At 46.1% G+C, this 20,004-nt stretch overlaps 1 protein-coding gene across 2 annotated transcripts in view; it reads right to left on the minus strand.

Moving 5' to 3' along the window:
• IP6K2 (inositol hexakisphosphate kinase 2) overlaps positions 1-20,004 on the minus strand; it is a 29,181-nt gene that overhangs the window by 2,304 nt on the left and 6,873 nt on the right. For both annotated transcript variants that reach the window (XM_079933614.1, XM_079933615.1), the window contains exons 2-4: positions 6,079-6,406; positions 3,952-4,174; positions 2,734-2,909 (exon numbers count right to left, since the gene is read on the minus strand). In XM_079933614.1, the coding sequence (XP_079789740.1) occupies positions 2,734-2,909; positions 3,952-4,174; positions 6,079-6,280 (601 nt within the window). In that variant the 5' untranslated portion in view covers positions 6,281-6,406. The remainder of the gene's footprint in view (positions 1-2,733; positions 2,910-3,951; positions 4,175-6,078; positions 6,407-20,004) is intronic.

The raw sequence follows: 20,004 nt of genomic DNA on the forward strand, positions 1-20,004 counted from the left end.
TCTCTTGTTGCAGAGCACAGGCTCTTAGGCGCATGGGCTTTAGTCGTTGTGGCACGAGGGCTCAGTAGTTGTGCCTCACAGGCTCTAGACCACAGGCTCAGTAGTTGTGGTGCACGGGCTTAGTTGCTCTGTGCTATGTGGCATCTTCCTGGACCAGGACTCAAACCCGTGCCCCCTGCATTGGCAGGCAGATTTTTAACCACTGTGCCACCAGGGAGGTCCATTGGTTCTTACATATATATATATATGCGGAGCACAGGCTCCGGACGCGCAGGCTCAGCGGCCATGGCTCACGCGCCTAGCTGCTTCACGGCATGTGGGATCTTCCCGGACCGGGGCACGAACCCGTGTCCCCTGCATCGGCAGGTGGACTCTCAACCACTGCGCCACCAGGGAAGCCCTTATATATTTTTTTATTCATTCATTCATTCACTTATTTATTTATGGCTGTGTTGGTCTTTGTTGCTGTGCGCAGGCTTTCTCTAGTTGTGGCTAGTGGGGGCTACTTTTCGTTGTGGTGCACCAGCTTCTCACTGCAGTAGCTTCTCTTGTTGCGGAGCACGGGCTCTAGGTGCGTGGGCTTTGGTAGTTGCGGCTCATGGGCTCTAGAGCGCAGGCTCAGTAGTTGTAGCGCACGGGCTTAGTTGCTCCGTGGCATGCGGGACCTTCCTGGAACAGGGCTTGAACCCATGTCCCCTGCATTGTCAGGCGGATTCTTAACCACTGCACCACCAGGGAAGCCCTATTCTTATATTTCTAAGAGGTCAAAAACTGTATGGGGTGGGACAGGGAGAGTGGGAGGGAGATGCAAGAGAGAGGAGATATGGGGATATATGTATAGCTGATTCACTGTTATAAAGCAGAAACTAACACACCATTGTAAAGCAATTATACTCCAATAAAGATGTTAAAAAAATCATAGTAAAAATAAGAATTAAAAAAAAACCTGTATGTAATACTTCATGACACATGAAAATTGAATGAAATTCAAATCTCAGTGACCATAAATAGAGTTTTATTGGAATACAGCCACATTCATTCATTTACATTATCATCTATGGCTGCTTTCAGGGTACAAATGGCAGAGTTGTGATGCAGTCAGTGTATGGCCTGCAAAGCCTAAAATATTCACTGGCCATTTACTGAAAAAGTTTGCAACCCCTGGTGTAGAAGAATGACTGAATTCACATCTGGAATATGAAATATACACGAGTCTGTACCAGTTCTTCATATGGGAAAGACAGCCATCAGAGACTACTGTGATTGTGTCAAAATGACTCAGGAGCCTATTTTGAAAGGCTCCCACTTGCCAAGCATGGGACAATTTGAGCATCAGTAAAGATAACTGCAATGGACTAAAACACGTCAAATATGTTTAAATTCATGGGTTCATAACAATGCTGAAAACCTCACTGGTCACCTTTGGAGGGTGTTAAGAAACCATCTCTTTATTCCAAATCTAGTAAACAAAGGAAAATAAACTCTTAACCTGCCTTTCCTATATGAACTATACCTCAGGATAAGCATATAGTTGATGAGGAAGAGTTTCTCTTTACAGAAGGATTCCAGCTAATGAATGAAAAAGGAATGACAAAATTAGAAAATCACCTAATGAAAAAATGGCTCTAAGGCAACTGCAATACAAAAGAGAAAGACAACAAAACACCGTGCTTCCCGATGGACAGCTACAATACCATCTCTGAGGGATTCTTGCCCCCACCCCCCCAAAACTGAACCTGAATCTGATCAAGCTTGTAGATAAAATTATCAACTCAATGGAAACAGAGGGGAAAGAGTAACATGTAAAAGACACCACAGGATGTAATCAGTAAAATCCAGATGGTGGGAAACTCTAGAAGACTCAGTTTCTTTGACAAGAAATTTCCAAGAAGAAAAACCAGAAAGGGTATTTTAGAAGACTTAAACATTTCAACCAAATGCAATGTGTGAACCTCATTTGGATCCCCATTCAAGCAAATAATCAACAAAAATATTTATGAGACAATTAGGAAAATGGGGTCACAAATTAGATACTTGATAGTAAGGAATTACTGTCCATTTTTCAAGGAGTAATAATGGTATTAATGTTTTAAAATACCTTTATCTTTCAGAGATACATGCTGAGGTGTACATAGATGAAATGAAATATCTGACACTTGCTTCAGAGAGTGTTCAGCTGGGGGCTGCTGGGTGTATAGAGACAGTCATGACAGGAGACTGACATGACTGGGTTAACCAACTGCTGAACCTTGGTGACTGGTACTTCGAGGTTCAATGCATTATTCTATCTGGTACATCCAGGTTCCCCGACTCCAAAAAAAAGAAAGGACCCTGTGTTTTCTTCATGTGCTAACCTGGTGAACCAGACTGAAAGGTCAGTCCTACCCCACTGCAGACCCTGGCAGTTAAGCACTATTTGGGGACTTCTGTAGGAGTCTGAAAACATGAACCAGGTCCTTGCACTCCAAGCTAAAGCCCCCCAGGTGCAGGTTGGTCCCTCCATGAGGTGCCCCTGACCCCCAGGAACCCATCAGACTCCCTCCCCAGCACCTGCACTCCCAGACCAGCCTTTGGCCCCGAGGGAAGTAATATATGCCCACAGTTACCACGTAGGGTGTCCTAGCACAACCATGACTAAAAAAAAATTCAATTTCTCTCTCCAAGCTCGTAGGGTCTCCTCTCACTTGCCCTCCCTTCTCCCCAAGGCAGAGATGCCCTATGAACAAAGGATACTGTACTGGTTCCGATGTTTTGCATTCTCCTTCATTCTCTGTAACTGTTGCTGGTGACACTTCATGCTCCAAGGGTTGTAGTGTTTAAGCTGGGAACTGACATTCCCCTTTTTCTCTACACTGTAGTACAAGACTTCAGATTTCTTCAGCCACTCAAATTCTTCTTCTAACTTATGGCTATAAAGAGACAAGGAGCCAATAAATCATAATGTCTTATCAAAACTCAGGGGCAAAAAGGCATGAAGGAACTTTCTGGAGTGATAGGAAGTTTCATACCTTGATGTGGTGGTTGTTTTAGTGCACACAGTAAACACTTCATTTACCATAGTATATTATACCTCGACAGTTGATTGATTGATTTAGAAACTTTAATCTTTATTTATTTATTTTCTTTTTAAAAAATGTTTTAGGCTGCGCAGCATGCAGAATCTTAGTTCCCCAACCAGGGATCGAACCCGTGCCCTGTGCATTGGGAGTGCGGAGTCTTAACCACTGAACCTCCAGAGAAGTCCCAAGACAGCTGATTTAAAAAAAAAAAGGGGGGTGTGTGTCAGCTCGCTGTTTTTCTACAGTTGTTTTTCTACAGTAAGGAAAACCTTCGATGAAAGAACAACCTCTGCCTCCAGCCCGCACCCTGCAAGGCAGCCTCCACTGCCCTCTTCTTCTAGGTAGTACACCCCCTGGCTTCTGGAACATCCAGGTTCCCTGACTCAGAATGCTGGAGACTGAAATTCCATGAGAATAAGTCAACCTACTTAGCTACGTTTTTAATATATATATAATTTATCTTTTCACAAGCTCTGCCAAGGTGTGGCACTTGGAGCACTCTGCCTACGGGGATCCCCAAGATTTGGGGATGCCCAACTGACCATTCTGTCTCCCACTATCAGTGAACAACCTGAGGTGATGGGATGGCTTCTGTCTGGGTCACTGCTACATCCCCAGGATGCCACATAGGGCCTGGCACAGGGCAGATGCAGGAGGCGTGAGTGACTGAAACTTTTTTACAGCTGCCACTACAGTTGTTTTACCCGAAATGGCATGATATAACTCAGAGTCAATTAAAGAGAAGCTGGGCACACCATGTGGGAACTGACCACTGAGTGATGAGGTACCTACTAATAAGTCCATAGTGTGAGTCCTTAGCCCTAGGGGACTGGGCTGTAACTGAGATCCCTCCTCTCCCACGGAGCTCAGTCTCCTCTCAGTCTATACCCACCTCTTCATCTTCTCCTCCTTCCGGTGCTGGCGCACCCAGTCCTTAGGGATCTTTTCTGTTTCTAGGACGTGATGTTTTTTGTTTGTCCACCTTAGCAGCTTACTTTTTGGTTCACAGTCTGAGTTATCTACACTGTCCATAGTTCCGTGGTCCCCTTTTAATGGATATGCTATTAAACACAAGTTCCTGTCTTCATCTTCTTCAAAGCGCACAGATACCACACCTGGAAGAAGGGTGAGGAACAGAGAGAACTTTTAATTCCACAGGAAGATGTGTTACAAATAACATGATTGTAACATTTAGTTTTTTCTTACCCTGTTCCTTAGTCTCTATGTTGCCAGAGGCCCCAAACTCATCTGCAAACCTAACAAATATCAAAACATCTAGAAAAGATGACACCATACAAGACAAGCAATTAGGAGCAAACATGGCCGAGAGTCTTCCTCTCTGATGCACTCAACAAGGCAAGAGCCAAAGAATTACAAGACACATTTTTCCATCATTGAAAATGTTTATTAATTTTTATGTAATTCTTCTAATCCTAAGAGAGACGTAAAAACATTTGCTCTTTATATCTTGTGGGAATTTTCAAGGCCCTAAACAGAAACTCCAACAGCCTTGAGGCTTGCTTTAAAGCAGAGCCTGAACAGAGATTTGCCTGAGGGGTAAGAAGCATCCAACTGTAAGGGAAGACTGGGCAAGCAAAACAAAATAAAGGAGCAAACGAAACAAACCACACAGCACAAAAGACACCCTAGCAAAGGCTTCTTGCAGTGCCCCCGCACTGGGCACCCCAAGCCTTTTGCCCTTCTTGAATATATTGCTTTATTGGTCTTTGCAGTCTCATGTCACAAAAGAACAAAATGAACACAAGGCAAATAGGGTTGGGCTGGGAGCACAGACGCGTAGTGGCCTTGAAAGCAGCTTTCCCCGAGTCTCTAGAACCTGCCATGTGTAATTAGACAGTCTTTGAGGAGGGGGCTGTCAGGTGAGAGTGTTTCAGCAGGTGCCGACGAGTGCCTTACAGCCGACTGGCTGAACACCTTTCCTCCCAGGCCTCTGTGGCCTGGGATCACTCAATTTGCTCAGTCCTTGCTGCAGGGGAATGCGTGCTCAGAGAGACGACACTTCTGAGGTGGTACCTGGCTCTGGGCGCAGAGGAGCCGGGGTGGGGAATTCAGGGGACCACATTTTCCTGTGGCCATGGGAAAAGAACCAGGGAAAAAAATGGGGGCGGGGCAGCCAGCTAACAAGGGGCCTTTGGCTTTGTCCTGGAAAAAACAACAGAGAAGGACCAAGTGAGGGCCCCCAACTCCCCCACCCCGACCGCAACACACATGCATATTCAGAGTACAAAGAGAGACGCCCAGTACATTCTGTCTTCAAAGAGCATGTTTCAACAGTTCCAGAAGAACCCAAGTTGTTCAAGAGTCTTTTGCATAACCAGGTAATGCAACTTTAAAATTATTTTCCTTAATGGATTCTTCCTGATTTACAAAGGATCTCCGCCCTCCCCAGGAAAGACCACACCATGCTGTTGGCTGCTGATTCCCCCCCACCCCCACCAAAATGCATTATAAAAAGGAAGAAAGAGTCACCACATGTGAATCAAAGGGTTGCCGTAATATAGCCATTTCGGGGACATTCCGTAATAGCAAAGGGCTTCAGCTAATCAGCACAAGCCTCCCACTCCTGCATTCCATCTGACTCAACTCTGCTCCCAGCCTACCTAATCAACAGGGCTTCTGGTTTCCTGGAGGACAAAAAGCAGGCGGCAAGTATTCTGGGTAAAATCCTCCCAAAGTCTTCCCTGGATGTCTCCTCATGGGGGACTATGGGTTACCGAGATAAAGAGACACCTGAACATAAAACACAACTACACTTCCACCAAAAATAAACTCAAAACAAACCCACAAAAACAAAACAGAATTGAGCAATCTTACCGCAACTTGAAAACTGAGGGTGTGAGGTGCTGGGCGGAGGGCCAAGAGGAGAAGGAGGAGGGAAAACACAGAGTGAGTGGGAGGGGTGAGGGCTCCGGGGATGGCTGCCTGGGCTTTCCTTGGCCGCGACGCCTTGCATGTCCTTGCCAGGCGCTGGCGACCCCTACAGCAGCTGGGGGCTCACCTTTGTACTGGGGAGTGAATTTGCGCATCTCCGCAGGGAGGGTCTCGTAGAACTGGTGCTCCCTCGGGACCAGAGGCTTGCACAGGGTCGTCTCGTTGAAGCGGAGCACGCACGAGTGCCCCCCGACCTGGTGGACAAAGGGCTCCAGCAGGATGCCCTTGGCGCGGGGCTCCACGTCCATAGCCCTGAAGGCTGGGCTCATCCTCCAGGTGCAGGCAGCAGGGAGAAGGGGGAGGCAGCGGGGTGCAGCGGCCAGCGCGTCCTCTGTCGTCTGTCCGTGCGTCCGTCTGTCTGGCCTCAGCTCCTCGGCTGTGTGGGCCAGGACGCTCTGCCGGAAGCAAAGAGTGACAACGGTGTTGGAAAGGGCCAGGAACCGCCTTAGAGGCGCTAGCCCTCCTCTTCCAGCAGAAAGACAAAACAGCCTGAGCTCCCGCAGGGTCCCGCCCACGCCGCCCACTTCGTCCCCGCCTCCTCCCACAGAAACAAGCAGCCAGAGCTCTCCCCCGCGGGCCGAAGCCGACTGGCAGGGACTGGTTGCGGGACCCCGAAACAGCCCCAATCACCCCACCAGGCGTTAGAAAGCCACTACCGCGAAGCCACGACGACGAAATTGTGATTTTAGGTAAAATCACAATTTCAAACCTAATATCCTGATTAAATCTTACCATTTTCTAATAAAATTGTTAAACTTACAGTAATTTATATCCAAGCCCCTCCATTAATTATATAAATATATTTTAATAGACTTTATTTTTTTAGAGCAGTTTTAGGTTCACGGCAAAATTGAGAAAATACAGAAATTTCCCATATGCCCCGCATATGCATGGACAGCCTCCTCCATTATCAATATCCCCCATCAGAGTGGTACACCTGTTACATATGATGATGAATCTACACTGATACAGCACCATAGTTTACATTAGGGTTCACTCTTGGTCGTTAATTTTTTTTTTTTTTTTTTTTTTTTGGCGGTACGCGGGCCCCACTGTTGTGGCCTCTCCCGTTGCGGAGCACAGGCTCCGGACGCGCAGGCTCAGCGGCCATGGCTCACGGGCCTAGCCACTCCGCGGCATGTGGGATCTTCCCGGACCGGGGCACGAACCCGTGTCCCCTGCATCAGCAGGCGGACTCTCAACCACTGCGCCACCAAGGAAGCCCCTTTAATTATGTTTTTATAAAATGCATTTAAAGGGAAAACCTACTTAGGCACCAACTAGTAAGATTTACTCCCCCAGGGTGCACACACTTCCCTGCTCAAGGCCAAAGACAAGCCCCATTAACCTTATTAGCAGTGGAGCTTGGGCCTAGCTTTAATGATTAACGTCTGTATCGAAAAACAACTGATCAAGGCTGGCTAACTCCTTTTAAAGAGAGACACAGTGTTCTAGGTCACCAACTATTTTTATCCGTCCTATCCAGATCTCCAAAAGCTGGGGCACACCTTTAAACCAAAGCTGCATTCTTGGGGCACTAAGGGGTCTCATTCACTGAGATCCAGGAACTTAGACCTGACTTCAGATCCCCAAGCACACTGGATCTCAGCAAAGCACACCTCTATGCGCCTGTGGACCGTTTCAGGGTCTGTCAACCTCCTCCTGTTTTCTGTCTATAATTTACAGACTACACAGTTGCCACTAGCACTACTAACGGGGCTTGGGCTACATTTCAGTATCTGTACAGGTTTCTTACTGGGAACTCCTCCAACTCCCATGACTCCAACTGAGATGGTGGTGGTGAGAATGGGTTGGCTGGAGGTTTGCCCACTGTCCTCTAAGGTGGGTAAAGCACCCCAGTCTATGCTAGGCTCACTATAGGAACTTACTTCATATGGTCCTCGGGATACTTTCTATGAGGTAGACACCTCTCTCCCTGTTGGAAACAATGAAGCTGATTCTGGGAGCTGAGGAAACTCATCCAGGGCTAGGGACAAGAAGCCACAGTTTCCAAATGAACCTCAATCTGTTGGATGGCCCCACACAGCTGCCTCTGGGGCCCAAGGTCTCTGGCACATCTGCCTTGGTATAGCACTTAAAAGTATATGGGACAGGGCTTCCCTGGTGGCGCAGTGGTTGAGAGTCTGCCTGCCGATGCAGGGGACACGGGTTCGTGCCCTGGTCCGGGAAGATCCCACATGCCGCGGAGCGGCTGGGCCCGTGAGCCATGGCCGCTGAGCCTGCGCGTTCGGAGCCTGTGCTCTGCAACGGGAGAGGCCACAACACTGAGACGCCCGCGTACCAAAAAAAAAAAAAAAAAAAGTATATGGGACATTTATCTTGTCCTGTGACAGTGCTTTCACTATGTATTTATATTTTCTGTTTATAAAGCAGCCTCTTTAGGGACTTCACTGGTGGCGCAGTGGTACAGAATCTACCTGCCAATGCAGGGGACAGGGGTTCAAGCCCTGGTCCAGGAAGATCCCACATGCCGCAGAGCAACTAAGCCCGTGCTCCACAACTACTGAGCCTGCGAGCCACATCTACTGAGCCCATGCACCGCAACTACTGAAGCCCGCGCACTCTAGAGCCTGTGCTCCACCACAAGAGAAGCCACCGCAATGAGAAGCCCATGCACTACAACGAAGAGTAGCCCCCGCTTGCAGCAACTAGAGAAAGCCCACGCGTAGCAACAAAGACCCAACACAGCCAAAAAATAAACTAATTTTGAAAATAAATAAATAAAGAGTTTAGCTGGTGTTAATCTCTTCCTTTCAGAGAGAACGCCCATTGGACTCAAGTATTAGGAATCAATAAGCTTTCCTATATGCAAAGAGCAGAATACCAAAGCTTCTGATTTCTCACCTGGCACTACCTTCTCATTACAGAAGCCCTCAGGAGGGCATGTGCTGTGAGGAGTCCCAAGACACAACACAGGCAATCAGCTCGAAGGATGAGTACCTTCCAGCTATTCCAGACTCTCTCCGGAAGGTGGAGCTCTGAGATGCTTGGCCACGCAAGCCCTTTAGGTTTATAGAGACCAGTTCACACCAGTTTTTCAGTAGTGAAAAAGACATCTTGAGTAAGAGCAACACCAAAGGAAAGCTACTGACTCATGATCGGTCTGCCAGTACCCAAGCAAGAACCAGGTACCATAATTATTAAACTGTGAAAGCACAAGATGCTCCCCATGGGCCAGACTTTAGAAACACAATTCAAACCTTTCATAAACGTGTAAAACTCCTTTTGTTACTACAGCAATGCTGACACCAATGCAATCCCTTTCCAACTCTGTTCAAGATTCCTTAAATGTATTCAATTAAGTAGAAAAAAAAATCTCTCTCCAGGCATCTCTCTTACCCATTCCCCACCTCCAGCGAAAAATCCAAAACAAAAACTGGTCCTTCATGGCAGCTCTCTGGAGTATGGTTCGTGGGTGTGGCTGGAGGCTGAAAAGCCCAGTGAGGGTCTATACCTCCTTCTCCCAGGTCTCCGGTGTGTTCATTAGCTGCTGGAACCTTGACACGGAACCTTGCCAACCCTCCCACCAGCACCCAACTCTGGCAGTCCACAGGACATTGCTCCCCGGAGAAGAATCATCATCTTAGGTAGAGAGACAAGGAAAATAAGGCCCTTTCTCGCCTGTGCCAAGCCTGATGACAGAGGAAACTCCTAAATGGTAGAATTAGGGAGAAAACTGATCCTGTAGTGAGGTGGAGCCAGATTCTAGTCCCAGTTCTGCCATTCAATTGCTTGGAGGAAGATTCCAAGTCCCTGCTCCCTTTGGGTTCCAGTTTTCTGGTAACCAGCAGTTTGTTTTAATCAAATAGGAAAAAACAGTAAAAATCATTGCATTGCACATAATAAGGTTAAGTCCTGTTTTGTGATTCTTTGATTTCAATTATGTTCAATCTCTCAATATGAAGATAACTATGGCTTCTCTATACAACATACTTCTTACATTTGGGGCTTCAGACAAAGAAATGCAGCTTTTGTTCTAGGGTCCCTTACAGACCCTATCCCTGTGGGAAAATGAAGGATCAACTTCCCAAGGATTACACCCCAGATCAGCTTCTTCTCTAGTGGCTTCAGCCTGGTCAGAAGAAAGAAAAATGCCCAAAGCATCTGCTCTGTTTCACTGCTACTCTTTTTCTGTTCCACATGTGGTTTGAGCAGTTGGATCTCTTAAAGGTTTTTAAACATCTGAGGTCTAAGGCCCAGTTTCCCAGGAATCCTAGAATATTAATGGTTACTGAGAAGTCCATGTGATGTATGGACCCTGAATCTAGTGAGACAGGGAATAACCATAAAACACTGGCTTCAGATTTAGCATCTATTTTAGCTTTCCAAATTGCCTCACGTTTGTCCACGAAACTATTGATAGGTAAGAAACACAGAACATGATTCATCCTAGGACAAGACACAGATTTCCCCCATAGCCCATCGCCCTAAATCTATCAAATTGGTTTAAGGATCTGCTGGAAACAATGCCTTAATAGTCTTAACTTATAAAATACTGCAAATAAAACAACTATGACTCATGAAAAGCCCTGGGCCCTTAGCTCACACATCTAGAATGTGGTTCATGAGGCTACAAATGGGCTCTGCTGGGGCTACTTACTCTGCCTCAAGAAAAGCCCCAGGGTTGGGCAGTCACAGAAGATGGTGTGAAGCACACTAGCCCAATGGTGGACGAATAACCTTGACCATCTGCACCTCCGCTCCATGAGCCCAGAGCCACTGACCGCATCTGCACACATCCATACACAACCCATGACTATACCACCAGGGTCAGTCACTGGAATTCTCAAACGTTGCTGGTAGGAATAAAAGAAGTACAGCCACCTTGGAAAACAGTTTGGCAGTTTCTTATTAAGTTAGACACATACTTATTATATGACCCACTAACCCTACTCACAGGTATTTACCTAAAAGAAATGAAAACAAATGTCCACATAAAGACTTGTACACAGATGTTCACAGCAGCACTATTCACCATAGCCAAAAGGTGGGAACAACCCAAATGTCCATCAAATGGGTGAATGAATAAACAAACTGTGGTGTATCCATATAATGGAATATTATTCAGCAATAAAAGGAATGTATTGATATAGCAACAACAAAGATTAATCACAAAAGCATTATGTTGGGCTTCCCTGGTGGCGCAGTGGTTGAGAGTCCGCCTGCTGATGCAGGGGACGCGGGTTCGTGCCCTGGTCCGGGAAGATCCCACATGCTGCGGAGCGGCTGGGCCCGTGAGCCATGGCCGCTGAGCCTGCGCGTCTGGAGCCTGTGCTCCGCAACGGGAGAGGCCGCAGCGGTGAGAGGCCCGCGTACCGCAAAAAAAAAAAAAAAAAGCATTATGTTAACTGAAAAAAGCCATCACAAAAGACTATATACTGTGTGATTCCATTTATACGACATTCAAGAAAAAGCAAAACTGTAATAGCAGAAAGTAGAAAAGCAGTTGCCAGGGGGCAGAGGTAGGGGAATAGGACTGACTGCAAAGAGGTCCAAGAGAACTTTTAGGGGTAATGAAAATGTTCTATGCTGTGACTGGAACAGTGATTACATGGCTGCATAAATTTGTCAAAACTCATCAAATTATAGACTTAAAATCAATGAATCTTGGGGCTTCCCTGGTAGCGCAGTGGTTAAGAAGCCACCTGCCAATGCAAGGGACATGGGTTTGAGCCCTGGCCTGGGAAGATCCCACATGTCGCAGAGCAACTAAGCCCATGTGCCACAACTACTGAGCCTGTGCTCTAGAGCCCGCAAGCCACAACTACTGAGGCCGCAAGCCACACTACTGAGCCCACGTGCCACAACTACCAAAGCCCGCACGCCTGGAGCCCATACTCCGCAACAAGAGAAGCCATGACAATAAGCCCGTGCACTGCAAAGAAGAGTAACCCCCGCTCACAACTAGAGAAAGCCCGCGCACAGCAATGACGACGCAACACAGCCAAAAATAAAAAACAAATAAATTAATTAAAATAAATAAAATCAATGAATCTTATTGTATACAAATTATATTTCAATAAACAGCTTGAATTTTTTAATTTACAAAAGTTTCATAAGTACAAATTATTTTAATAATCAGAAAAGACTGTAATTAAAAGATATTAGCTGTTAACTAGGGTTTTTTAAAATAAATTTATTTTATTTATTTATTTTTGGCTGTGTTGGGTCTTCATTCCTGCACACGGGCTTTCTCTAGTTGCGGCAAGCAGGGGCTACTCTGTATTGTGGTGTGCGGGCTTCTCATTGTGGTGGCTTCTATTGTTGCAGAGCACGGGCTCTAGGCACGCAGGCTTCAGTAGTTGTGGCACGCGGGCTCAGCAGTTGTGGCTTGAGGGCTTATTTGCTCCGCGGCATGTGGGATCTTCCCGGACCAGGGCTCGAACCCGTGTCCCCTGCATTGGCAGGCAGATTCTTAACCACTGCTCCACCAGGGAAGTTCCAGTTATCTTTTTAAATTCTTGTAAAGCCAAAGCAAAAGCATACTTTACACACAAAGGAGAAAAACAGAAGCATAATGGCCCAATAAGCCTTTCAGTAAAACACCCATCACAAAAGAAAAATCAACAGCAAATCTGCTCCAATTATACTAGCTTTCTTGTTATTTCTCAAACATGCTTGATACATACCTACCTTAGGGTCTCTGTCCTTGCCATTCCCTCTGCTTGGTGCACTTTTCCCCAGATATCTCCCTGGCTCACTCTTGTACCTCCTTCAGCTCTGTATGCAAATATCACCTTTAATGAAGTCTTCTTTAGCCACCCCATCTAAAAGTGCCATATCTACCCATCCACATTCCTTACACAACCATGCTTTATTTTCTCCTCAGCACTTATCACCACCTAACATACTATATGTTTTATTTGTCCTGTTTATTTTCTGTCTCCTCCACCCTGCCCCACCAGAAAAAAAAGTCCATAAGGTCAGACATTTTTTGTTGTTGTTGTTTGTTTGCGGTACACGGGCCTCTCACTGCTGCAGCCCCTCCCGCTGCGGAGCACAGGCTCTGGACACACAGGCTCAGCGGCCATGGCTCACGGGCCCAGCCACTCCACGGCACGTGGGATCTTCCCGGACCAGGGCACGAACCCATGTCCCCTGCATCGGCAGGCGGACTCTCAACCACTGCGCCACCAGGGAAGCCCCCGGTCAGACATTTTTGACTGCTCTGTTTACTGCTGAATCTCCAGAGCCCAGAAGAGCACCAGCACCGAGTAAGCACTCCACAGGATGTGCCTCAAATCACTACTGCATCATGAATACCTGCTGCACACAGATCAACAGAGAACTCAAAAGGCACCCACTGCAATTATCCAAACCCACACCAACTGCACAGGGAGTACAATCGTTAAAAAGCGGCACGCCACACACTTTACAAAATGCATTCTGAGCATCAGCTGGGTATTAATTTTGCATTTATAATCTCCCACCTTATTAACTCTGCACTAACTGGGGAGTATAAATAAAGGACCCTGCACCTGAATACTCATCTGGGTCCTGCTGGTGTGGAAACATTTCATGTAAACAAAGCCTAAACTCTTAATCTAATGACAACCAACCTCTTGGAAAATTCTCTCTTGTAGAAAATCAGGCAGAAGAATGGTCACTGAAGAATAAACTTTTAAAATGTGGATACGAGAAGATTAAAATCCTATCATAGTTTGAAACAAATATACTAGTTAGAATTCAGAAATTCTGTGTTAGTATTGAGTTGACATCCCAAACACCCAAGGCTTTCAGGTTGCTAAGTTATCACTGAAAGATAATTATCCCCATCTTTTGCAGGCAAAGCAAAGAAAGGCCATGGGGTTGGTGCTGAGTATTTGCTGAAGGCCTTTTCAGCAATGCTGGTGGGTCTGCCATCCAGCTTCAAACAAGGTGTCTCTGCAAGACAGTGCAGGAGAAAAATTATCCCCTCCATGATCTGGACTTCTAGAAAAGCTGGGCAGCAGATAAGGCACAATCCCTGGTGACAAAATGAATAAACCAAAAGGAGATTTAGCAAAATAAAGCCAGGAAGGAAGAGAAGAAAGCTGTTAATGTTTGCCTTGTGGGAGGCACCAAGGAAGGTGGCTGACCAGACTGACCCATTTGGGTCATGGGTATATGGCATCAAACTACCACCAACCCCAGGAAAACTCCCACCACTGCTCCATAAAAATCAGGTCCTGGCAGGACATCTCTTTTACCCCAACGTGAACGCACTCACCTCCACATCCAGCAATACGAAAGTGTATGATGGACTATTAGGATACTATAAAACATTGTTTATCACTTTTATATTTTTAAAACAATCTGATATGCTCTTCAATTAAAAGGAGCAAGACACAGGGAATTCCCTAGTGGTCCAGTGGTTAGGACTCCATGCTTTTACTGCCGGGGCCCAGGTTGGATCCCTGGTCAGGGAACTAAGATCCCACAAGCCATGTGGGGCAGCCAAAAAAAAAAAAAGGAAGATACAAAATTGTATAATCTATGATATTAGCTGAACTATGTCATAAGACTTACAGAGGAAAAGACTGGCAAGAAGTTCCAGCTTTGCCACTAAATTGTACACTCAGAAGTGGTTAAAATGGTAAATTTTATGTCATGTTCATTTTACTATGCACCAAAAAACCCTAAAAACAAAAATACCAGCTACTCACAGGGGTCATGGCTGCCCACCCCCTCCCAAGGCCCTGGAGTCACTGTATAAAAAAATGTTGAATGTCTTGAAGTCTCACAGCTGATATATGAAAAAAATTTGACACATGTTTCCCAAATTTGATGACAATCCTAAAAATTTACATGACATATGATGAATTGTGAGGCTGAAAGAAACTGTTCTAAGTTGTCAATAACAGAAAGCAGATGGGACTTCCCTGGTGGTCCAGTGATTTAAGAATCCGCCTTCCAAGACTTCCCTGGTGGTGCAGTGGTTAAGAATCCGCCTGTCAGTGCAGGGGATATAGGTTTGAGCCCTGGTCTGGGAAGATCCCACATGCCGCAGAGCAACGAAACCCGTGCGCCACAACTACTGAGCCTGCACTCTAGAGCCCAGGAGCCACAACTACTGAGCCTGTGTGCCTAGAGCCTGTGCTCCACAACAAGAGAATGAGAAGCCCACGCACCACAATGAAGAGTAGCCCCTGCTCGCCACAACGAGAAAGCCCACGCAGCAATGAAGACCCAACGCAGCCAAATTAATTAATTAATTAAAAAAAAAAAAAAAAGAATCTGCCTTCCAATGCAGGGTATAGGGGTTCAATCCTTGGTTGGGTAACTAAGATCCCGCATGCCGCAACTAAGACCTGATACAGACAAATAAATAAATAAATATTTTTAAAAAAATAAATTTAAAAAACTGTAACAGGTGTTATCCTACAATAAATTTAAATGACAGCTAACAAATGAAATAAATTTATGGAAAGCAGATGACAATTAACCACCCTAGAGTAGTGACTATGTGATCTTTTTATTATTTACTTTATTTAAAAAATTTTTGGCTGCGATGTGTGGCATGCGGGATATTAGTTCCCTGACCAGGGATCGAACCTGTGTCCCTTGCAATGGAAGCGCAGAGTCCTAACCATTGGACCGCCAGGGAAGTCCCTATGTGACTTTTTTATAGAAAAATTATGACACTGCTGTCATAGAATGAGGCAGTCAATATGCTGCTCAGAAATGTAGGGAAAAAATACTGTACTATTGATTTTTGAAATGTGTAACTTTTTGTGTTTTCTTTTTTCAATCCAAACATTTACTTTCTTACATTATTGGGGTTTTTTTTAATTTTTTTTTTTGCGGTACGCGGGCCTCTCACTGTTGTGGCCTCTCACGTTGCGGAGCACAGGCTCTGGACACACAGGCTCAGCGGCCATGGCTCACGGGCCCAGCCGCTCCGCGGCATGTGCGATCTTCCCAGACCAGGGCACAAACCCGTGTCCCCTGCATCGGCAGGCAGACTCTCAACCACTGCGCCACCAGGGAAGCCCTTTTTTTAAAAAAATTTTTATTGGAGTATAGTTGATTTACAATGTTGTGTTAGATTCAGGTGTACAGCAAAGTGAATCAGTTATACATATACATATATCCACTCTTTTTTTAGATTCTTTTCCCATATAGACCATTACAGAGTATTGAGTACAGTTCCCTGTGCTATACAGTAGGTCTTTATTATTTATCTATTTTATATATAGAAGTATATATATGTCAATCCCAATCTCCCAGTTTATCGCTCCCCTCCCCTTACCCCTGGTAACCATAAGTTTGTTTTCTACATCTGTAACTCTATTTCTGTTTTGTAGATAAGTTCACTTTCTTACCTTATTGTTTTCATAATTGTAAATTCTTTTGTTTAAAGATGGTTTTATAATTATATATCTATATAAATCAATTATATATATTTGTTACACTATATAAACTTTAGCTACCACAAAAGCTGGATCTGCCCAGTACTAAGTGGTAAGATTGTTATTCCCATCTCTTCAGTTTTCTGAATGTTCCAAACTTCTTGAAATTTTCTCGAACTCAGAGCATGTGTTTGTTACCTTTATAATTGCGAGTGAAAATATTAGGGGGAAAAATAATTCACTACGACTGAAATAAGAAACCCAGATGGCTGCTCAGCTCTTGAAGGTTTTAACTCATCTGCCAAAAAACCCTGATGCAACCCACACTGCATGCTCAGAGTTCCACTCCATGATGGAGACCCTGGGAGACTGACCACATGTAAACAAGGGAGGATAATCACCTCAACGCATCCTGTCCCTGAAATGTGTACAAGGTGCTGAAAGGTCAGAGGAGGAAGTGACCAACTCAATCTTCAGTGACAATGGGATACAACCATGTCAGAGAAAAGAGCTACCGTTTACCAAGCTGTTAGTCTGTTCTGTAACTCCCTCCCTCCTAACACAGCCTTCTGGAGTAGATACTAGGATCACTCCCACTACAGATGGGTGCACTGAGGCACCAGATCACCTAGGCCTCACCATGGAAAATGACAGGTACTTTGAGATGAAAGAGTCACTGCTAAGAAGGCTGGAAAGGTCACCCCCATGTCATAGCAGGCACTGGCTCCACCAAAGCATGCAGCAGGGCCAGAGAGACAAGACACAGAAGCCTTCTATTAACTTGACACAAATGCCTGGGGTCCAACACCAGGTGTTCATTTCCCCCCCATCAGCATTTTATTCTTGTTTGTTTGTTTGTTTTTAATTTATTTGGCTGCACCAGATCTTAGTTGCAGCACGCAGGATAGGATCTTCATTGCTGCGTGCAGGTTCTTCCTTGCGGCACGCGGTATCTTTTTTAGTTGCAGCATGCAAACTCTTAGTTGAGGTGTGTGGGATCTAGCTCCCTGACCAGGGATGGAACCCGGGCCCCCTGCATTGGGAGCATGGAGTGTTAGCCACAGGACCACAGGGAAGTCCCTTTATTCTAGTTTTAATAAAGGAGAAACTACAAGTTGTAAGTGGAAGTATTTCAAGAAAAGTCACAACAATGCAGATCCTTCCACCAATTCTGAGGGACAAATGAAACAGCAGATTCTGTTCCAAAAATCCGGACAAGCTTTTCCATAAGGGAAACAGCAGCCTCTCAGAGGCTTCTCTGTCGAACCAGCAGCATGATCACACTGCCACATCTCTTTGCCTCATCAGACCAGATTTCTGGAATGAAAGACTAGAGCATCCCAATATGGAGGGGGACAGGGAGAAGGAGCTTTCAGCCTACCTAGAAATATATTCCTCAGTTACAATGCTTGAATTACAGAGTTTTAGCAATTTAAAAAGTTTTTCTAGCTAAAAGTAGAGCACTACTCCTTCAAGAAAATCTAAATTATTGATTCTAAGGTGTCACATGTCCCCTTTATCAGAATATCAAATTTACTTATAAATACCTAAATGTATTCCACACACACACCAAGAATTATCAGTCCTCCTTAAAAAGCCTGTTCCCCCCCTCAAAAAAAGCCTGTTTCCCCTCTTCAAGGGCAATTTTCCATCTCCAGTCTCCTCCGCCTGATGCAGACTACAAATCCCACCATCATGTGGGAAACATACACAACAGGAACATGCAGAAGTGACCCTTGAAGACTATGGCCAAAATTGTTCTGAGCTCTCGATCTATGGGGGACTCTCCTACCTTAGTCATGGTTCTCTCATGTGCCAGTTAAGTAACAGTCCATTAGCTTCAGGCAAGATTATATGCTCCCTGCCTGTGGTCAACGTTTACCCCTGCTCATTTCTCAGCCAGTTCCCAAACCAGATGACACATGAACTCATCCTCTGAAACTAGTGGTGCCAAAAATGATTCAGTCCTCATGGCCAGCCACAGAACCCAGGCAGCCCCAACCCGCCCAGGCCAGCACAATGAGGGCTGTACCTGCTGGTAGAGGGACACGTGTGCCCTGCGCTACACCAGATCCTGTGCCCAGAGGGCACAACTTCCTCTGGGTCCTCACAACACCTCACTCAGGTAAATACTCCCCTCAGGGGTCTGCTAAGCATCCCAGGCTAACAGCATCAATATGGCAGCTTTGATCACCCAACTACTCTAACTACAGTCAGTGCTCCTCCATGACCAGCCGGGAAAAGAATGAGATATGGGAGTGAGAAAATTCCTGACACCACATAGGTCACGGCACTATATCTTTTTTTTTTTTTTTTTTTTTTTGCGATACGCAGGCCTCTCACCGCTGTGGCCTCCCCCGTTGCGGAGCACAGGCTCCGGACGCGCAGGCTCGGCGGCCATGGCTCACGGACCCAGCCACTCTGCAGCATGTGGGATCTTCCCGGACCGGGGCACGAACCTGCGTCCCCTGCATCGGCAGGCGAACTCTCAACCACTGCGCCACCAGGGAAGCCCCACAGCACTATACCTTAACACACGACCATTCGTCAATCATCCTCTATGAGTCCTGGGACTTCTTTCCAAAATAAGGCACAGCAAAATATTAAAAACTTCTTTAGGGAAATCAAGTTCAACTGCACCCATAGTTCTGAAGCAAACTACACACTGACTCCTTTGGAATCTCGCAGCTTGCGAGAAGGGCAATGACTTCAGTCAGTCAACAGACGTGAGGATTGGGAGGGAAGGCCAACGGGGCACTTCCACTTTTGATATTTTACCACTATTCCCTTTCTTTGGCTCTATACAAAGAGCCTAAGGTATTTTCAAAGTAAAAACACTCTTTGAGAGTGAGATAAATCATTCCTGGGAGAGAGGTAGCCTGTTCCTTCCTTTCCCAGCCCTCATCTGCCCCAGATGTGTTGGCCATATCCATCAGTTTTTCACTGCCCAGAGTCTGTCAGGTGGCAGCTGGCACCTCTGCAAGGTCCAATGTTCCAAATGCGCCAGGAGCCTGCATCCTGGGCTTACCGTCCTCCTCTGGCCTCCCGATGTAGGTGCAGCATCCCAAGCCACCCATAAAACCCAGCACAGGTTCTACAAAGGGCAGGGGCAACTCAAAGAACCTAAGGGAGAGATATGTGTGTTCTCATGCTCCGATAAGGACACAGAGCAAGAAAAACCCACACCTTCAGCAGGGGGTTGGCAAGTACCTCAGCTGTCTCTCTAGAGGCACTCACCTTGGAGAACAGACACTGTTCGTGAAAGGACATCTTTCACTGCCTTATATGTAAAACCTCTATTCATAACAGAAGAAAAACTGAAAATGTTCAACAAGAACCAACTAACTGGGCTTCCCTGATGGTGCAGTGGTTAAGAATCCGCCTGCCAGTGCAGGGGACATGGGTTCGAGCCCTGGTCCGGGAAGATCCCACATGCCGTGGAGCAACTAAGACCGTGCGCCACAACTAGTGAGCCTGCGCTCTAGAGCCCATGAGTCACAACTACTGAGCCCGTGAGCCACAGCTACTGAAGTCCGCGCGCCTAGAGCCCATGCTCCGCAGCAAGAGAAGCCACTGCAATGAGAAGCCAGCGCACAAGGAAGAGTAGCCCCTGCTCACTGCAACTAGAGAAAGCCTGTGCG

Source organism: Stenella coeruleoalba, assembly GCF_951394435.1.
Source record: "Stenella coeruleoalba genome assembly, chromosome: 10".
In the NCBI taxonomy this organism is placed as follows: domain Eukaryota; kingdom Metazoa; phylum Chordata; class Mammalia; order Artiodactyla; family Delphinidae; genus Stenella; species Stenella coeruleoalba.